The 19,248-nt window shown below is 39.0% G+C and overlaps 1 protein-coding gene across 6 annotated transcripts in view; it reads right to left on the bottom strand.

Moving 5' to 3' along the window:
* LOC119776187 (myosin VIIA and Rab interacting protein) overlaps nucleotides 1–18,074 on the bottom strand; it is a 193,188-nt gene extending 175,114 nt beyond the window's left edge. For 4 of the 6 annotated variants that reach the window (XM_038274471.1, XM_038274468.1, XM_038274470.1 and 1 more), the window contains exons 1-2: nucleotides 17,890–18,074; nucleotides 6,712–6,920 (exon numbers count right to left, since the gene is read on the bottom strand). In XM_038274471.1, coding sequence (XP_038130399.1) covers nucleotides 6,712–6,821 — 110 coding nt within the window. In that variant the 5' untranslated portion in view covers nucleotides 6,822–6,920; nucleotides 17,890–18,074. The remainder of the gene's footprint in view (nucleotides 1–6,711; nucleotides 6,921–17,889) is intronic. The other 2 variants (XM_038274472.1, XM_038274469.1) reach the window with 2 other exon arrangements.
* Between the last annotated feature and the right edge of the window lie 1,174 nt (nucleotides 18,075–19,248).

Raw genomic sequence — 19,248 nt, 5'->3', positions numbered from 1 at the left:
CAGCCATCTGTGTCATTACTTTGCATATTTATGGCATTTCAGTATGTTGACGTTTCAACAACTTTTATTATACAGCACAGAGGTCAATTAGAATACAGGCTGAGTCATAAGCTTGGCATTGAATTTCTTTGTGGTGTGACTTTGTACACTTTATTAAATCTAGAAAATACTAGCAAATCTTAAATTTAAAAAACAGCATACATAATGATCAGTAACTCAGGATTAAAATAAAGTTTCTTATTTCTAATTTCTTAGTTCTAATTCCTTTTCCTTTAAAAAAAAAAAAAAGTGTCATCTTAAGCTTCTTTCATCGCTTCTGTACTACAAATAGCATAAAACAAAGTTTAGTCACTTTCTTCCGCTTTAGCCGGGACCGGGTCGCAGAGGCAGCAGTCTAAGCAGAGATGCCCAGACTTCCTGATCCACACACACACTTCCTCCAGCTGCTCTGGGGAGACCCTAAGGCAACACAGCTCAGATGCATAGTTCCTCCTGCTTGTCCTGGGCCTTCCACGAGGCATCCTCCCAATGGGACATGCCTGGAACACCTCCCGAGGGAGGCGACCAGGAGGCATCCGAAACAGATGCCAGAGCCACTTCAGCTGGCTCCTTTCAATTTGGAGGAGCAACGACTCTACTCCGAGCTCCTCCCGGGTAACTGAGCTCCTCGCCCGATCTCGAAGGGTGCACCCAGCCACCCTGCAAAGGAAACTCATTTCGGTCGCTTGTAATCGTAATCTTGTCCTTTCGCGCATTACCCAGATCTCATGACCATAGGTGAGGGTGGGAAAGTAGATTGATCGGTAAATTGAGAGCTTTGCTCCCCCAACTCAGCTCCACTTCACCACGACAGTCAGACACAGCGACCGCATCACTGCTGACGCTGCACCAATCCGTCTGTCGATCTCATGCTCCATCCGTCCCTCACTCGTTAACAAGACCCTGAGATACTTGAACTCCTCCACTTGAGACAAGGACTCTCCACCGACCTGAAGAGTTTAGTTTTAACCTTTGTCTAGAATTGTGAAAGATTATTTGAAAACAGCTGTCTTTCACATACATATCCTGTTGTCAAAATAAAATGTGTCTAAAAAAAAGCATATTTAAGAAAGCATGCCCACAATACTAAGCCTAAGCATTGTGATAGTATATCATTATGCGTATGGATGTCCTGATCAGAAAATGTTCAATAATGTACAATAATCAGTATCAGAGATGTATAGATGTGCAGCTGTCTGTGTGGAAGGGAACAGCTGAAACGTTGTTTATTTTCACAAGGTTTACAGACAGTGCTGTAAATTAAGCAGGACCATAAACCTTACGTTTTTTCTGAACAAAAAAAACTGGAAATCATTTAATTATGTATCATGTGCCCAAATTATATACAAAAATAAACTGATGTTAACTTAGCGAAATGATGTGAAAGTAAAAACATTTTCAGCTAAGGAAAGTCCGACACTTGTATTAGCAAAGTAACTCATATCATTTTCAGAAACAACTGATACTGATATGCTTTTCTTAGGTGATGGCTTTTGAGAATATTCTACCCTCATATTAATTTTGCGCTGATCACAATTCAAGAATCATATTAAAAAAATAAATAAATTGGCCCACCAGCACGGCTGGTACTGCATATCCAACCCTCTCTTTTGAGAAGGTAAACATACAAAATCATTGGGCTGATAAAAAAAAAAGTCTTTAGTAGAAATTATGAGAAATCTCAGTTAATTGGTATTCTGAAAAAATCTTAAATTTCTGTGGCTCAGGGTTACTTTAAGCTGTGTATCAAAACAGTAAATATAGCTTTCCTAACCTAGTTAACCAATTTGTGGTGGCAGCATAGAGAATGTTTCCTGTAAAAACTCAAGTTGGGAAAACATTTCTGAGTCATTTAAAGCCATTGTTTCAGAGTCTCTAATACTGCTGTAAGTTAGTGTATCTAATATAACACCATGAAAATGTAGGGTGCTATTTTCCTGGACTTTAAAATTGGATTTTCAGGAAAATATATGGCATTGATTGTATTAACTATTTAATGCGATATTGGACTAGGACTTCTAAGGTTAAAGAGCTGCAGGAAATGTCACAAATTGATACATAAAAAGTAATACAATTAAGATTTTTTTGAAACACAATGCAGGAGCAATCTAAAAAAAAATTTGCATTTTTTTTTTCGTTAAATATGTCTTAACTTTTTGAATACTTGGAAATGTTTAATGTCTGTACTAAGACTTGTAACAATAGTACTGATATTGAACATGTTTGCAAGCAAAAATCATATTTTTTCTATCTAAAAAGTAGTATTTATATTTATATATAATGGGATTCAGTTGGCCATTATCAGTAACTCGGTATCTCACAGTCAGAGCAGAACTAAGCGGATCTGTCTATTGGAATCTAATATCCAAAGAAAAATAACAACATGGATCCCAATTCTGATCACTTTCATAAACAGCTGGTGCCAAATAAATCACCAGTATCCAGCTCATCCTCTTTCAGCACAAAGCAGTAATAACAGCCTGAGAGACTTAAAGTATTTCTGATCGTTCGTGACAGCTTGGTGGGGAAACATTTTACAGCCTAATAATTTGGGAGTGCATCTTTGCTTTGAAACTGTTTCCAGGAAAATAAGATGTTTTTTCATGCATGCTCCACATACTGATGGCTGGATTCTGCTCTGTCTTGTTAGTTTATTATGGCCCTCTGAGTTTAGCTGAGATGTTTAGCGCTCCAACTGAAGCGGTCTAATCACTTGTGGCATCCACTCCGGAACAATAAACCTCTGATTTGTTATGAATCCATAGCAAAATAACTTGTTTGGGGCCAAGTCAGGGAATATTTGTGCCTTGAAAATTATAGGTTTTAACCAGTTTCGAAAAGCTGATAAAAACATATTTTGCAATATGTTAGGACAGCAGATACACTAAAACTGTACAACTGAGTCCACATTTTTGGCAAAATCCACATCCAAGGAAACAAAAACAGTCCTTCCTGGCTTAAAGTTTGGTAATCAGAGGACAGGAAGCAAGGAGAACAATGCGGACCAGAACATGTGGCAGGTTAAGTAAGAATCGGTAAGACTGGGGCTGAGCATTAAGGTCTCTCTGACTAAAGGATTTCAGATGATGAATCAAAGAATGTTGAGAAAAGGACAAGAGAACCAATCATATAAAGCTGTTGGTCTCTTTTCTAAAGCTTAGTCTGAGTTCTTTTAAAGTATCACTGAACATGCAGACATAAAAGTAAACAATGCTAAAGAGCATTTCAAACTGTAACCTGGGCTCGTCAGATTTTTGCTTTGATTGTTATCACTAAAAGCTGTCATTGGGAGAGTAGAACATGAAATATGGTATCACCATTACCATCTCTGGTAATGCAGCAAGCCAGAATGTTAGAGTTTGCCCTGCTTATACTGGGTTTTATATTTTAATACTTTTCTACTTGGAATACACAGTTAAGAAGTGTTCTGTTAATAAATGGTATTGGTTCAAGCTGTGGTCTCAGTATAAGTAAAAGACGTTGAGGAGAGTGTTACACCTGTCAAGCTCTGGATGCACTGCTTAGAACTGCAACAGATCAAGATTGGGCGTTAAAGTAATTAGTTTATCCATTTCTGTTAGATGAAAGTGTGATGGTGTCTGCCAGTATGTTGCTGGGTCTAATTTGTTTGCCCAGTAACTGATGTCAACCACCTGTGTGTATACAGGTGGCTGCATCCCAGAGACCTACTGTTTACATGTCTGCAGATATTTTTCATCATAGTCAAGTGAAATGAGGTATGTCTTAGAGAGCAGGGGTGCCCAATTCAATTGCAAAGGAAGGGTTGTTAGGTCTTATAACTTAAATAAACTGATCCTCTAGAAGTCTGCTGGGGGTTGTCTGTTAGCTGCTGTATCATAATGCTCTCCTGGCTGATTCTATCAGTGTAAAGCAGAAGAGTAAGTTCAGATCAAATTAAGCAACATTCCATGGTTTGATTCCACCCATTTTTTTTTTTATTTCCAAACTGAGGAACAATTTATTTCTATTGTATTCTGTTTCTTTGCTTATATCAGGCACAATAGGCCTAAGGTTTAGTTAAATTTTATTTTTATGATCTTTTCAGTGTTTTTAAGTAGTTAGAAATGCTGTTCTTCTCCAGTCACTGCCACCCAATTCTCCTTTGCCAAACCTTCTGTAGTTTCAAGAAACTTAGCTAATAAATTAAAACAGTGTAGACACCCTAATAAAGATTTATTGTCTCAAAATTTTGTAGTTGGGAACTTTGGCTGTTAATCTGAATAAATTTCAATAGTTCAAAGGTAACCGTATATTAAAATTCCCTAATTTTGCTTAATATGACGATATATGCACAGAATAAGTTATACAATGCATTTAAATGCCTGGTCAGTAATATTCTTTTTATTTGAAAAAAAAAAAAAAGGTTTAAGAATATACCAACTGAAAAACAAGCTTTTGATTTTGATGTGCCACCCCATATTGCTATCAGCTCATCTGGGTTCCCCAAACAAACAACCCAGAATCACAAAGACAGTCACTATGAGATGCACCCGTCAATCACTTTAGATACAACTATAGTCAGTCATGAACAGTAATGTAATACAATATTAGCATAACTCTAATAATTATTTACATTAGAATAGCAGAATTTTAATGTAAATGTGTTTTGTCTGTTGATAAACTAATAACAGCCAAGGACACAAAAAGAATGAATAAGGAGCAAGATGGTGACATAAATGGGGATAGAAACAGTTGGATCTGACAAAGATAACAAGTAAACCAGCTGCACAAATGCTGACAATTGCTATTACTGGAACAAGAGGCGGGTTAGTCTGTTAATTGAACATAAAACTGAGAGTGGTTCACAATTAAAACATGAGTATTGCAATCTGTTTTACCAACTATGGCCTTTGGAGGCAGTCAGTCCGACTAGACAATGGAGCAGAAGCATAGCTCACCTATTCTTAGAAAGTCAAGGCTAAAACACTGGTAAGTTGATGCATCCCTGGATGATTCCCTCACATTATGAACCAACTTGAAGTGAAACAATGCAATCCTTGTAACAGCTCTAGACAGAGCATTGGGGCGTTTTTTTTAACATACGTCTTGAGCTGTTTGGCTATAATGTCAAAGTTACTAAGTTTTCTTATAACATACACTATATTGCCAAAAGTATTTGCTCACCTGCCTTGACTCACATATGAGCTTAAGTGACATCCCGTTCCTAATCCATAGGGTTCAATATGACGTCGGTCCACCCTTTGCAGCTAGAACAGCTTCAACTCTTCTGGGAAGGCTGTCCACAAGGTTTAGGAGTGTGTTTATGGGAATTTTTGACCATTCTTCCAGAAGCGCATTTGTGAGGTCGCACACTGATGTTGGACGAGAAGGCCTGGCTCTCAGTCTCCGCTCTAATTCATCCCAAAGGTGTTCTATCGGGTTGAGGTCAGGACTCTGTGCAGGCCAGTCAAGTTCATCCACACCAGACTCTGTCATCCATGTCTTTATGGACCTTGCTTTGTGCACTGGTGCACAGTCATGTTGGAAGAGGAAGGGGCCAGCTCCAAACTGTTCCCACAAAGTTGGGAGCATGGAATTGTCCAAAATGTCTTGGTATGCTGAAGCATTCAGAGTTCCTTTCACTGGAACTAAGGGGCCAAGCCCAGCTCCTGAAAAACAACCCCACACCATAATCCCCCCTCCACCAAACTTTACACTTGGCACAATGCAGTCAGACAAGTACCGTTCTCCTGGCAACCGCCAAACCCAGACCCGTCCATCAGATTGCCAGATGGAGAAGCGCGATTCGTCACTCCAGAGAACGCGTCTCCACTGCTCTAGAGTCCAGTGGCGGCGTGCTTTACACCACCGCATCCGACGCTTTGCATTGCACTTGGTGATGTATGGCTTGGATGCAGCTGCTCGACCATGGAAACCCATTCCATGAAGCTCTCTGCGCACTGTTCTTGAGCTAATCTGAAGGCCACATGAAGTTTGGAGGTCTGTAGTGATTGACTCTGCAGAAAGTTGGCGACCTCTTCGCACTATGCGCGTCAGCATCCGCTGACCCCGCTCCGTCAGTTTACGTGGCCTACCACTTCGTGGCTGAGTTGCTGTCGTTCCCAAACACTTCCATTTTCTTATAATACAGCTGACAGTTGACTGTGGAATATTTAGGAGCGAGGAAATTTCACGACTGGATTTGTTGCACAGGTGGCATCCTATCACAGTTCCACGCTGGAATTCACTGAGCTCCTGAGAGCGACCCATTCTTTCACAAATGTTTGTAAAAACAGTCTGCATGCCTAGGTGCTTGAATTTATACACCTGTGGCCATGGAAGTGATTGGAACACCTGATTCCAATAATTTGGATGGGTGAGCAAATACTTTTGGCAATATAGTGTATATGAGGAAAATCAATTCCAGGCAGACTATCATAACCAAGTGGGGGTAAGGGTTAATCATATATATAAAAAAAAATGCACAGCCATAACGATCCGGCTGTCAATACACCCAACAATGAAATACCAATGGAAAAAAAACAGTTATGATGCAAGATCACCAGAACACAAGCCAGCTGATCGTCACTTTATCGGATTATTTTAGCTCGCAGATGGCTGACATCTCTCCTCTATCCGCTTTTGTCAGATCCTTCTCAAAGTGTCAAATGTTAAAAAAAATAAAAAACAGGCAGGAGAATGTCATCTCACCTCAGCCTCTCCTCCTCTTTTTTTCGCAGCTTCATGTCACGCCGGACCACTTTCAGCACATGCTCGGCCTCGTCATCTGTTAGCCCCGATAGGTCCAGCTTGCGTCCCATTGTCCCTGGCCTCGCCACTGTGAGCTATGGCTGCTGGTCAAAGAGAGGAAGAGAAGAGTCACAGGTGTTGGGGCTCCGGAGGCCGAGGCTGGGACAACCCTGTGGGTAAGGCACATAAAGAAATAGACAAAAAACATGCTTGTGAATTTGGTAAATTTATTGACTCCTTGTTAGATAAAATCAGTTAAGAAATCAGCACTTTTACAGATATTTTCATCCAGAAATGCCTTTACTTCAGCATGCAAATCATTCTGCAGCATCCACTTTCCTAAATTGTGAACAAGATTAGTGCTGCCAGTTTTTTGCCTGCAGGATCCATTTCCTTCCTAGAGCAGATGAAAACTGTCTGGAAAGATTTCTTCCCTTAATGTGACAGTTTAAACAGCTCTAGACAGAACATTGGACCTGTTAAACATGTCCACTGAAGCTGCTTTAGCTACATTCTCAAAGCCACCACATTATAGGCCTGATTTTCAAACAATGCAAACGTGTTTGTTCTTGCAGAGCAGATCCTCAAAGAACATGCAAAGTGATTTGCATTCGCAATTCAGCCGGAGGTGTTTAAATCTTTTTTGTGTGTTTGCCTTAATCAATAGAAGTTCATTTTCTAACGACCAAACAGTGCAAATTCATGAGTGGAGGATTTGCAAATGTAAACATTTACCACGTCCAAAGCTATTTTTCAAATCTGAAACTTAACTGCATCTGCAGTTTTTGAGCCTTCAGTCAGGTGAAACGGACACTCACAAATTTCTACCATCATTGCAGCCACAAAGATGGCTTTGATACAATAATCAGTGTGTGATAAAAAGAATCATATTAATCAAGACAAGTTGTCATTGCAGGCCGGCAGAAATGTATGCAGCGGGATGGCAGAAAATATTTATACACGTAAAGCAAAAACAAAAAAAATTACTTATATGATTTGTTGCATTAAAAAAAGCAGGCAACAACAACTTTTTCATGGTTTATGGGGTTTTTTGTGCACTTGTACCAATTTGAGAAAGACTACCTATACTACGTAAGTGCAGATAACCAGCTCAACTGTAAATTAAGCTTGTAATATTTAAATTAAACAAAGAAGTTTAATTTCTATAGAAAAATGACTGATAAGGCAAGGAAAATTCCAAAACAGAAATAGTCTTGCTGTTGGGATCTGGAGGTCTGTCCACCTTCCTCCAGCAGAGGGCGCCTCTAGGTCTCCTGGAGCTGAGCTGACGACCACACCTGCGATCCATCAGTCATCAGGAGACCAGCATATAAGCAGCGGCAGGACTACACTCCAGCGCCAGAGTGTTAAGCCAGTTATGGTTAGCCTGAGCCAACCAGCCTGTCTGATTCTCTGACTCCCCTGAAACTTGAACTTGAACCTGATCCGTTTTTTGTCTTCTCTGCCTCCTAGGAAGAAACCTGACTGAACCCTGGAACTCTGGAAGAGTTTCATCTGCTGAAATCTGCCTGCCGACTCTCAGGAGCTCACCTGAAGAATCTAACTGTCTGAACCTGCCTGCCCGCCCTCAAGAAGAGGATCGGAAGGAAACTCTGGATCAGAACACTGATAAGTCTGAAGTCAAGCCCTGCCGTTGCTAAGCCCTCTGCCAACTTCAAGCCTCTGGACCCACCTGGTTCCCTCCCTCAGCTGCTAAAGCTGAATCACGTCACAGGTACAAACCTGCACAATTCCTCTGGCTACGATCTCCCGCATCCTGGCTGACCTAACTGTCCCTCTCTACAGAGAACCCTGTGTGACCAGTCCCGGATCTGTTTCTCAATATATCTCATTGTGTTTATTTCAATAAACAGTCAAACTTTTCATCTGCCTCCGTTGTGTTCTGCATGTGGGTTAGAAACCTGAATCCCATCATGACACTTGCAGGCTTTCCCTGGCTGAAAAATGCTTAGCAAAACAAAAAACAGCATGTAATGGCCTCACAAAATTATCCTGAGGGCCGCAAATGGCCCCCTCGTTTCACTTTGCAAGCACTGCTGGATTGCTAAATACTGATTTACTAAATATAAAACTACAGTCAGCTTTTTTATTTATTTTGACCAGAATTTGGACAAAGCATTTTTTAGAATATGAAATGAGCAGTATAGTTTAGTGATTGAAATAACTTCTAGCTGAATAGCTAGAGGTGAAATAAGATCCAGTGCCACAAGAACATAAATAAATAACCTAAATATCTCTTCATCCCATCATGGCATATGCTAACAATTAAAATTGTAGGCCAAACTTCCTAACAAACATTAATTAATGAATTATTCGCGTTATTTTTAGCATTCTCTGGGTCAGTGATATAAAACTCTGAGTCACATACACCTCCCCAAAGCCATTTCTGTCCAATGAGTATTTGGCTGAATATATGCAATTCAAATCACCATTTATGATGCTGGGATCTTTGACAAACAGATAACTCTTCCTCTAAACACAATTTCTAAAGAAGAAGCAACCCATTGCAAATAATTTTGATCTTTTTACATTATTTATGTTACTTTAACAGCATCCATTTAGCTAGAAATGAAAAAAAAATAAATCACACCTTCGAAGCTGTTTGCCATTTTAAGTGATAAGATCTCATTTTCTCAGCAACAACACAGAGGGGGGAGCTGTGAAGAGGTGAGATCTGTCTACTGTCAACACTGAGAAATATTGAAGTTACACACTATCAAGTGGTGTTTTGTCCAGCAAACTAAGGCCATGGTTTCATTATTGACACTCAACTTTTTTCCTTGGCTCGGGTCACTTATTTCAACACTCACATCACAGCAGACTCTTGTTAAATTCAGCGGTTCTACCAAGAAAAGCACACTTGAGCTGATGGCCCTGGTTTCAGGAAACCTGAATGAAATATTTGCTCAGTTTTGTCCTTAAACACGTCAGTCAGAGATGTTTCAGTCATTCAATGGGTAACTCTCAATGCCATTGGCAAAAAGCTGGATGTAAGCAAACATTAAGGGTGAGAGAGAAGTTTATGTTGCATTCAGCAGCGGCAGAGGATGACGTCTAAATATGGCAGCGTCTCAGATCAGTTATTTAACAGTGTGAATAGGATACACACTGTTGCTTCGCAATTCATAAAAGCTCCCCATTCAGCCACTGAATTCTTCATCACAGCTAAAGTCTTCCAGGATGACATTTAATTCAAAAGTTGTTGCAGATATGTGTGAACATGCAAAGTAAAGTGTTACAATGTCCCCACAAAGTCTGCAACCTGCACCTGATAAAAAGTAAATCTGTATGAAATAAGAAAAAAATAAGAGAGTAGAAATAAAGGCTGAGTATTTCTAACATTCACCTAGTTGTTTTTATCTAATTTACATATGACATACGACTTCAATTATTATTTTATTAAGTTTGTTGGAGCACTCATAATAGCTATAACACATGTTGGTAATTAGCATCTTTCTACTACAGATCCTTACTTATGACACTTAAAAGGAAACTTTATACATAATGAAATGAGGCCTTTGTCCTTTGAATAACTGCATTTTAATAGATGGAGGATCATGGTGCTTCTTTTGAATAAACAAAGAAATTTAAAGAAATTGTCATCTATTAGACAAGAATGCAAAGAGATATATCCATAAGAGGCATCAAAATGTTTTTTAGTCAGTACTGCAATCAAATTTTCAAGTTCAGTATAATGTGCTGCAAGACATTTTCAAACACTCTCACATGTATTTACGATTTATTAGTTTTTGACAAACATCTGAGAAGCAAATGTTAGGATGGAATAATTATCTTAGCATATATCTTAAATGTATCTTATTCAATCAAACTGTCTTTTTGTCATTTATTCCTAACAGCTACAATTATCCAAAACTACTTTTTGACTACAAAAGGAAAGGTTGGTCTTCACTCAAGCTGAATCTGTCAACATTCATGTGACAAAGAGGTGATGTCACTATTTAAAGAATTACTCTCCTAGCTGCCACATCACAAGATTTTCTGGTAGCTGTATGTCAAACTCTATTTACTATGAAATCTCAGCAGGAGTATTCTCATGAAGATTATGATGCTACTTGGTTATATCCTTCAAATCAATGTCCAATACCAACAGAGACCACATTGTCCTGATTTTTTTAAAACTATAGGATGGAGTGATGGATACGCGCTGACAGCGCAGTCATTACTGTTTGGCTGCAAGGCACTTGTTCAGGTCTTCTTTATCATGAGAACTGTCAACAGTGGTGACGGAGAACCAGTCATGTCTGCAGTGAAACATAACCATGCATGTACTGTCACTGCAAAAAATGTAAATCTAAGTCAATTTTTCTTAAAATAAGTACGTTTGCTAATGCTAATGGAACAAGACAATTTACATTTGAAATAAGAACAAATAACAGCAGTCTCTTATTTCAAGTGTATAATGTCAAATTATCTCATTTTAAGGGTTAAAAATCCTCATACTTATTTTCCTTACTAAAATTAAGGGTAAATACACTTATTTTAAGAAATTCTACTCATTTTCAGAATGTTTTTGCAGTGTACACACATATATTACGGACATGGCTCGACAGCTAACTGATTTTTTTTTCTTTAACTGAAAAGCAAAGATAACTTAAAAGCGTAGAGATGGATTTTTATTTAAAGGTATTGTGAAGGATTTTTTAAAAGACACGCCCTCTCCACTCCAAAAAAATGCGAGTGCAAGAGCATGCATGGGCCAATTTCTCCTCGTGCATGCCCTGTGTGTCCACAAACAGCAGGGACTATATAGTGGACTAGTGGAATAGCAAACTCAGTTAACTGACCGTTCAGACAGATGATCACTGTTTTTTGCTACACTTGTTATGTAACTCCTCCACCACGCGGTGCCTGTGCCATCTTTGTTATTAGTCACTGCTGTTGGGTAGCAACAGCCTATGGCGACAGCAGGTCCCTGTGACAGCAAATCCCATAATGATTTGCAAGGAGATCTCTCTGTGCAAAGCATTCTGGGATATATCTGCCACAGAAGAGGCAGATATATCTCATACGCTCATAAACTTCGTTAACGCTTTTTAAATCAGAAATTAAAAGCATTTATAAGAACATCTCTACATCATATATAGCATTAGTAAAATAAGAATTCTTTTTAGTTTGTTTTTGAAGGAAATGTGACAAGGCAATGGCAATTTGGTAAAAATAACAAATAGCTAGAAAAGGACTGTGAGACATCCGACCTTTGCAAAGCAGCACATTTTGCTCTATATTTTGACTTGCACCTATAGCTAAAACTTGCAGAACATTAGCAAATTGTAGTGAATTTTTCCTGTGGATCAAGAGCACCTTTGGTAATGATTTCCTTAAAATCCTTTCCCTAGGTTTATAAATAAGGCACAGCGTGTGTCTGCAGCCTCTGGTGTTTGTTCTGCTCAAATCTTCTTCATTCACTCTGCGCTCTGCTTTCTTATTTGATCAGCAGATTGGGACTTCAAGCGAGGCATGGCTCACCTTTCTTGTGCATTTGTCTTCAGTGTAATACTTGATGCTGAAGCTGTCAATAATCACTGCTGCCACCCTCTGGTTTGAGGGGGGAACTGCTTGTTCCGCCAAATAATGTTAAAGAATCATTTTTAAAAATCATACATCCAGATTATGATGTGGATCATCACCAAAAGGTAATGGATTGTTCCTTGTACTGAGGTGCACCTTTGGTAAAAATGTCATTTAAATCCATTGATATCTTTTCAAGTTTTCCTGTACACAGATTGACAGATAAACTAACAAACAAACACAAATTGGACTAAAAACATAACCTCTTTGGCTAAGATAACAATAGATTCAGTTCAGTACTGGTCAGAACATACCCTCATGATATATGTGTGTCTCATCACTTATGGATTTTAATGATGCCTTTTGAGATTTTAGTTATTTATTTAAATTTAGTTTCTTATTTCCTGGGAGGATGAGCCTCCAGATTCATCAGAGCCTCCTAAAATTCATCAGGGCTTCAACAACAGGTTGCTATGGTGCAAGCCGACAGAACCAACTGATTATTTTAGAAATGCTGAGCAAAAGTTAGGTTGGCCCTGATTTAAGTCTGTTTGTTGTCACCATGACTGAGATGACTGAGAGTTTGTACAGGCATGTTGAATTTATCAAGGCTTACTAACAGGCTTGGGTATATACATGCAACAAACATCTAGCAAGTTCATCTCTATGATTTTTTGTATCCATCATCAGGGTATTTGTATGACTCTAATCCTATACAGATAAGTTTGATTCTGTGGATGAGAAAAAAAAATCAACTTGTGCATTGTATATAACATAATCAGTTAATTCTAAAGACCGCGCCTAATTAAAGCCTACATTTATTTTTACACTCTATACATACAATCTGAGCTGGAGCAGAGCTAAGCTGGAAACTAATAGAATAAAGTCTGTAATGTTAGGCAACCCCTTATATTACAAATTAGCATACTAGTTGACAAGTATGTAGCAGTTTTTTTTTTTTTTGTAGAAAACTTGTTTGCAGAAAAATAGCTGCTGTGAAAACAAAAGAGTCAACTTGCCCAGTATCTGTTTAGAAAGGCTGATAACAATGTAAATATATCCTTTGTGCAGCTAATATCTTTTACAGAAGCAGAAATACAGCACACAGTGGCGCTCAAATATTCACTCCAACTATAACATCTTACCCCAACCTGATGCTGTACTGGATAGAAATACAGAGGGACAAGTCCAGGTATTTGTGTCACATTTTGATTGGCACTACACTAAAGTCCACCCCTGTAGTTCTTTTGAGCTACAAAAGCAACACCTTCAAACTGACACTCTCACTTACAGGGACAGGTGGAATCTGGAAAAAATAGGTCAAAGCCAATACATCCCTCTTAGAGAGCATAACTATGAGCTTTTTTTCTACAATAGCCAGTTGGTCTTTATCGCCGCATAATAAACTTATGAACTCAGATGTGCCAAATACATTAGAACCAACAAACTAAATTGTAACCGACACCATCCTGTGGAGCACTTGGCTCTGCTGTGATGCGTCACCTCAGAGACGATGGACAAACTGAGAACAAGGCCCTGTTGGAGCTCTAAAAGGGCAGGTGCAGCCACGCGCTAAATGAACTGCTTGTTTTAGACCCTCTCCCTTCTATTGGCTGTTTTTTTCACAGCAAGTGAGAAGGAGATTGAGACTGCCTGCAGTTAAAATATTATTTGGATGGAAGGTGAGTACAACAAACTGCCTGCAAATGAGTGAGGTATGAAGCTGGCTGTTCCTATGTCTTCAGTGTTCTGCCTTAAATTAATGAATAGGCTCGCTTTAGACACTTTGCAAGTAGGAATGATCAGGCTTTCATCTTAACCAGACTGAACGGTGAAAGAGACCCTTGAAAGAATCCACTTTCATACCAGTAAGTGAATGCATTATGGCTGATTAGTGATTAGATCTTACAACAGCATGTGGAAACTTTTACTACGCAAAGATTTGTACTGACATTTAGCTTCTTTAACCAATACTAATACTAAAAAAAAAAAAAAGTCTATGGTGTGTATTACTAACCTTTTCATAGAGCCATTTCTATCACGAGAAAAAGAATCAGGAATTTCTTAATTTGTAGAAGAATTGCAAATGTGTCTAATCTGCTCTAAAACGACTTTTCAATTTAAGATTATGAAACCAGAATTAATTTCTTACAATTGAACTGTATCTTCAAGGAACCCCCCTATCGTGACATTATTGCGTTTTTGTTTCTAGCCAGGCACCATTTCACCTGCTTTTTGTTGAATAGATCTGATTTCCCTACAGACACACTATGACTATGAATGGTACATTTTTTTTATAGCTAACTAAATGCAGAACGTAGAATCATTCAATCCAGTTTTCAATTTCTTTTATTTATATGACACCAATTCATAACACATGCTATCTTAAGGCACTTTACAGAGTCAATTCAATCAAATATGTGAGTAAAAGTGTCTCCCATTTGATGAAGACAGATAAGGTGGATTTTCAATCTCCAACCTCCTATGACACACATCTGGTAGGCAGCTGCAGGTTGGCTCTTATTTGGGCTCCAGGAAGAAAGAGGCTTTTTCTAGCTGATGAGAATAAAACACATTGTATAACAAATTGAACAATGGAATTATTATATTATATCCTAACTGAATAAAATCCTAATTACAATTAAACAGTTTATGAGGTATTTAAATCTGAAATGGCAACCTTTTATCAGATTTTATTAGTCTCTCTGAAGCCTTAAACTCTAATACATATTCTTAACTAAGAGGAGAATGAAAAAACTAAACCAAGACATAGAACAAGCCTTGAAGCAACACTTTGTAGCTTTTACACTAGGGGCACTAAACTTTTAATTTTAAGGTTCAGATTTCCTGAAAGCAACTGACAGCAGTTGCATTCAGTGTTGCAAAGTGTTTTTTAATCTGATAGAAGACTGCTTAGAACAATCGAGAAGTCGTGGAGTTACTCATAAAAAAAATGTCACATTTTCTCTCAAGATTTTTCTACATCAGATAACCAAAAATATGCCTGCTAAGGTAAGGGTTTTGTTGGCTAACAGCTTTTAGCTTATTTAGCTTTCGTGTTTAAGGGTGGAGCTCAGACTGCCATAGCGGAGCGATGGATCTGATCTTCTCAAGTTACATAACCAAGTATTTTAGAAGGGCAGCCCGCATAGAACTTTGATGCGCACCAATTACTGAAATTGAACTGAAGATTAATTTAGTATATCTCAAAATAAGCTACTAAAGTTATGCAGTGTTGCTTTAATCTGCACCAGAACCATTATTATTAAACTCAGAGCTATACTGGGTCAGATTTGGCTTTTAATTCCTATAGAAGTGCAATTTACCTGCCAAACCTTAACTTGTTTATTAGATTCCCAGACAGGTTTTATTCGTAACCCTGCTTCACCTTCCAGTGTCTGCCTACTCAAACTTACTGTACTTCATCCAAATATTTCCACGGTACTCTTCAAAGCACATTTATCATGCTAAATCAACATTTTTTAGCTAAAAACTATAGTGCTATAACTTCAATATCAGGTAAAGATTGGTACTTAGAACTGTGTTAACCCGCAAACTGGTTCTGCTGGAGGTTTCTTCCTGTTAAAAGGAAGTTTTTCCTCTCCACTGTCGCTACAAGCATGCTTAGTGTGAGGGATTGTATTTGATCAATGAGTCAATGCAATCAATTGGTTTTCCTTAGATAGAAAACTTTGAATCAATTTGACTCTATGATCTGGTGAACTATAAAGTGCCTTGAGATGACATGTGTTGTGAATTGGCGCCATAGAAATAAACTGAATTGAATCGAATCTCTAGGAGGAATCTACATTGACTGTGCTGCTCCTTCCCAGTGAACAATACACCCCCCTTCTAAGATCAATAACATGCTCACCACTGAGGAAAAAGTGTCTCTTTTACCAATTTTCACATTGCTAGCAACATTTTTTATTTTTTTTGTTAATGCCAAAGTTGTGAAAATTAGTTTTCTTTACTACTGTAGGGGTCTCAGACTTTATTCAGTCTTTTAAAAGAAGAGATATTTTGGTGTGATATGGCAGCTTCATGAATTGGAGCTTAGCTTCCTGCAGAGATGAAAGAAAACAACAAATATTCATAACAAATTCATTCATAGTTTGTTTTGTCTTTGGAAGGCTTAAAAAAGCATGATATACCATTAATATAAGGCGTCAATACTTTCTATGGCAGCTTGGCCATAGAAACCCATTCCATGAAACTCAAATTGCTTTTTATGGTAAATATGAGGGCTACAGGCAGAAAGTTGGAGGACTCATCATCCCCTGACCCCACTCTGCGGTTTTATATGTTCACCACCTTTTGGTTGAGTTGCTGTCAATCCCAATAGGTTCAACTATTTTCCAACGCCACTAACAGTTGACTGAAATATTTAGCGGTGAGTATTTCACTACAGTTCCAAATATACAGTAAAATGCTAGAATTCAATGAGCCTCTGAGAGCGTAACGGTCAAGATGACCCTAGAAATTACCAGCAGAGTACACAGAAAAAGAAAAAAAATATATTGTCTCTATTGTTTCTCTCGAAACCTGAAAAATAAAGGTACTTTCTTTTATGTAATGGGAACTTTTTAACTAACAACTGCATGAATACCTGGCATATGGTAAAGCAAGTAGGTCACCTCCTGCTGTGTTTCCAACCCTAAGAAATGAATCTTCCACTCAATCTACATTTTAGAAGATGAGCTTAAGCAGATCCTTCAGAGCAAATCATTTATCTCTGTGTGACAGCTGCCTTTTGAAACACATCCATCACCACCTAGCCTACCGATTCAAAGCTACAGAGGAAACTGCAGCATTTGTCTTAGGAAGCTGCCCTCACATTTTCAAGCAAACCATTCAACACATGCACAAGGAGTCACATTCTCACCTAAGGTGTTACAAAATGAAAACAGATGAAGAATAGGCTATTGCTGTACTATCATGCATGATGTGAGCAGCTGTTAGAACATAGGAATCTATAAACAGAGGAATTCTTTCAGTTTGTGGTTGATTGCTCTCTCCCTGCTTTCCAATATGCTTCTGCCTGCTGTCAACAGGTGTAAGAGAAAAAAAACAAGCACAAGTAGCAGAAAAACCCTACAATAAAGCACTGCCTGCCAAGCTGGGATTTGCAGCTTGCATTCCTGGGTGGGTTAAAGTTTCTTTCTCCTTCAATGCTCCAGAGACTAAACATGACTTTACTCCCACTGGCTTCAGCTCAGTGGAAGTAAATCGTTTTAGTTTATTCAAAAAGATGACTCACACTCTGCACATTCAGGACCTGATTTTTGGTTTTCCTCCCAGCATCCTCAACATGTTAAAGCATACACCTGATTGTTTCAACACTGCCAGAGCAAAAATAAATAAAGAGTCCATTCCTTTCAATTTAAAGGAACCACCTATTCCTCTGCTCCTGCCACGTTAGCTGTGACTGCATGACAGCATTTGTGTGAGATATTGCAGATGCGCTGCATCACTCTCCTCCTTATGATGTGTGCAATAAGACTGTAACAATCCCATCTAAAACAGATGCTGGTGTTTTGTTTCCCCCCCCCTGCTCGTTAAAGCCTGTTTGCGGTGATGATCACTTACACAGGATCAGCGGGAGCCGAATGACCGCCAGTCAGAGCCTCTTTATTCCAGATACTGACCAAGAGAGGCGGAGGGATGCGCCGCTGCGTGCGTAAACTTCCGCGGCACCTGTCAGCTTGTCTCCCGGTTACTTTTCCTCCTCTGCCACTGCTCGCTTGCTCGGCTTATTGTTTTTTCCCCCCACTTAAAGCTGCAAACGTCAGTGAATGGGTGATCACGGGGTTTGTATTAGAGGAGGAGGGAGGAGGAGGAGAGAGGGTGCGAGGTGAGCGATCAGACACCCAACCTTGATTCTTCCAGACACTGGTAGCGCTGATGAGAGATGAGTCAGTGATTGGGGATCTGAGCTGTTTTATTCAGTTTTCATTACTGTGTGATCTGATATTGAACCCAGTATTTTTGCTTGGCTGGCACATGGGCATCCTGCGCTCTGCCTGTGCTGTTCCTGCAGGGGGAGGGGGTGGATGGAGGAGGCTGTGGGCTGGCTGGATGCTTCATTCATAAACCCATTCAATGCAATCAAAAATAGGGAGGAAGGAAACAACCTGGGCTTTGGTCTTGAGTGGAAACAGTGACTGAAACCATTGCAATGCACAAAAGTATAGGCAATTATCTGTTTGATAATTTTTTTTTTTTGGTTAGAAAAAAATTATAAAAAAGAAAAAGTGTCATGATTTAATTATGGTTAGTTGACCCAAAAGCAGAGGCAAGGAGGCAGAGGGGACATTTCTTGTGATGATTTAATGGAAGGTTAAACTGGAAACAGAGGCAGGTAATCCAAAATCCAAATATGAAAACAAAAAGTCCAAACCAACAGGAAACCAGGAATCCAACAAATAAAAAGTACAAAAACTAACAGGAAAGCAGGAGTCCAAAAAAACTCCAAAAAGTCAAAAACATGAAAACAGGTCTAAACTAACCAGAAACCATGGAGACATCAGGAGCAGGGCCGTCACTAGGTTTGAGAGACATGGGTGGCTTAGCCCCTAGGTAAGATATTTTTTCAGTGCACTTTCTAAGGCGCTGTCTATAAATTCATTATTTTAAGAGCAACATACCTGGGAAACACTTCCCTCACTAATGCTACTTCACCAACTAAACTACACCAGTTAAAATGTGCTAAATTACAAAGAGTAAATGGTAGGTGCCATGCATTACTGCATAAATGGAAGAAGGCAAGTGGTTCGCCACTCATCATAATGGAAACCTTCTACAGAAGACAGTTGTCTAACCAACAGACTCCCAACATCTTCATAAACCCTTAACCTGGCCATTCATCTTTCCCCATCTCCCCTGCACCCACAACCTGTCAGGAACCCCTGTCTGCTTTGCAATAACCCTGTTTCTGTGTGTGTGCTT

The sequence above is a fragment of the Cyprinodon tularosa genome, unplaced genomic scaffold, assembly GCF_016077235.1.
Source record: "Cyprinodon tularosa strain WSP-4 unplaced genomic scaffold, ASM1607723v1 ctg918, whole genome shotgun sequence".
Lineage (NCBI taxonomy): Eukaryota > Metazoa > Chordata > Actinopteri > Cyprinodontiformes > Cyprinodontidae > Cyprinodon > Cyprinodon tularosa.
This window is presented reverse-complemented; position numbering and strand designations above follow the sequence as displayed.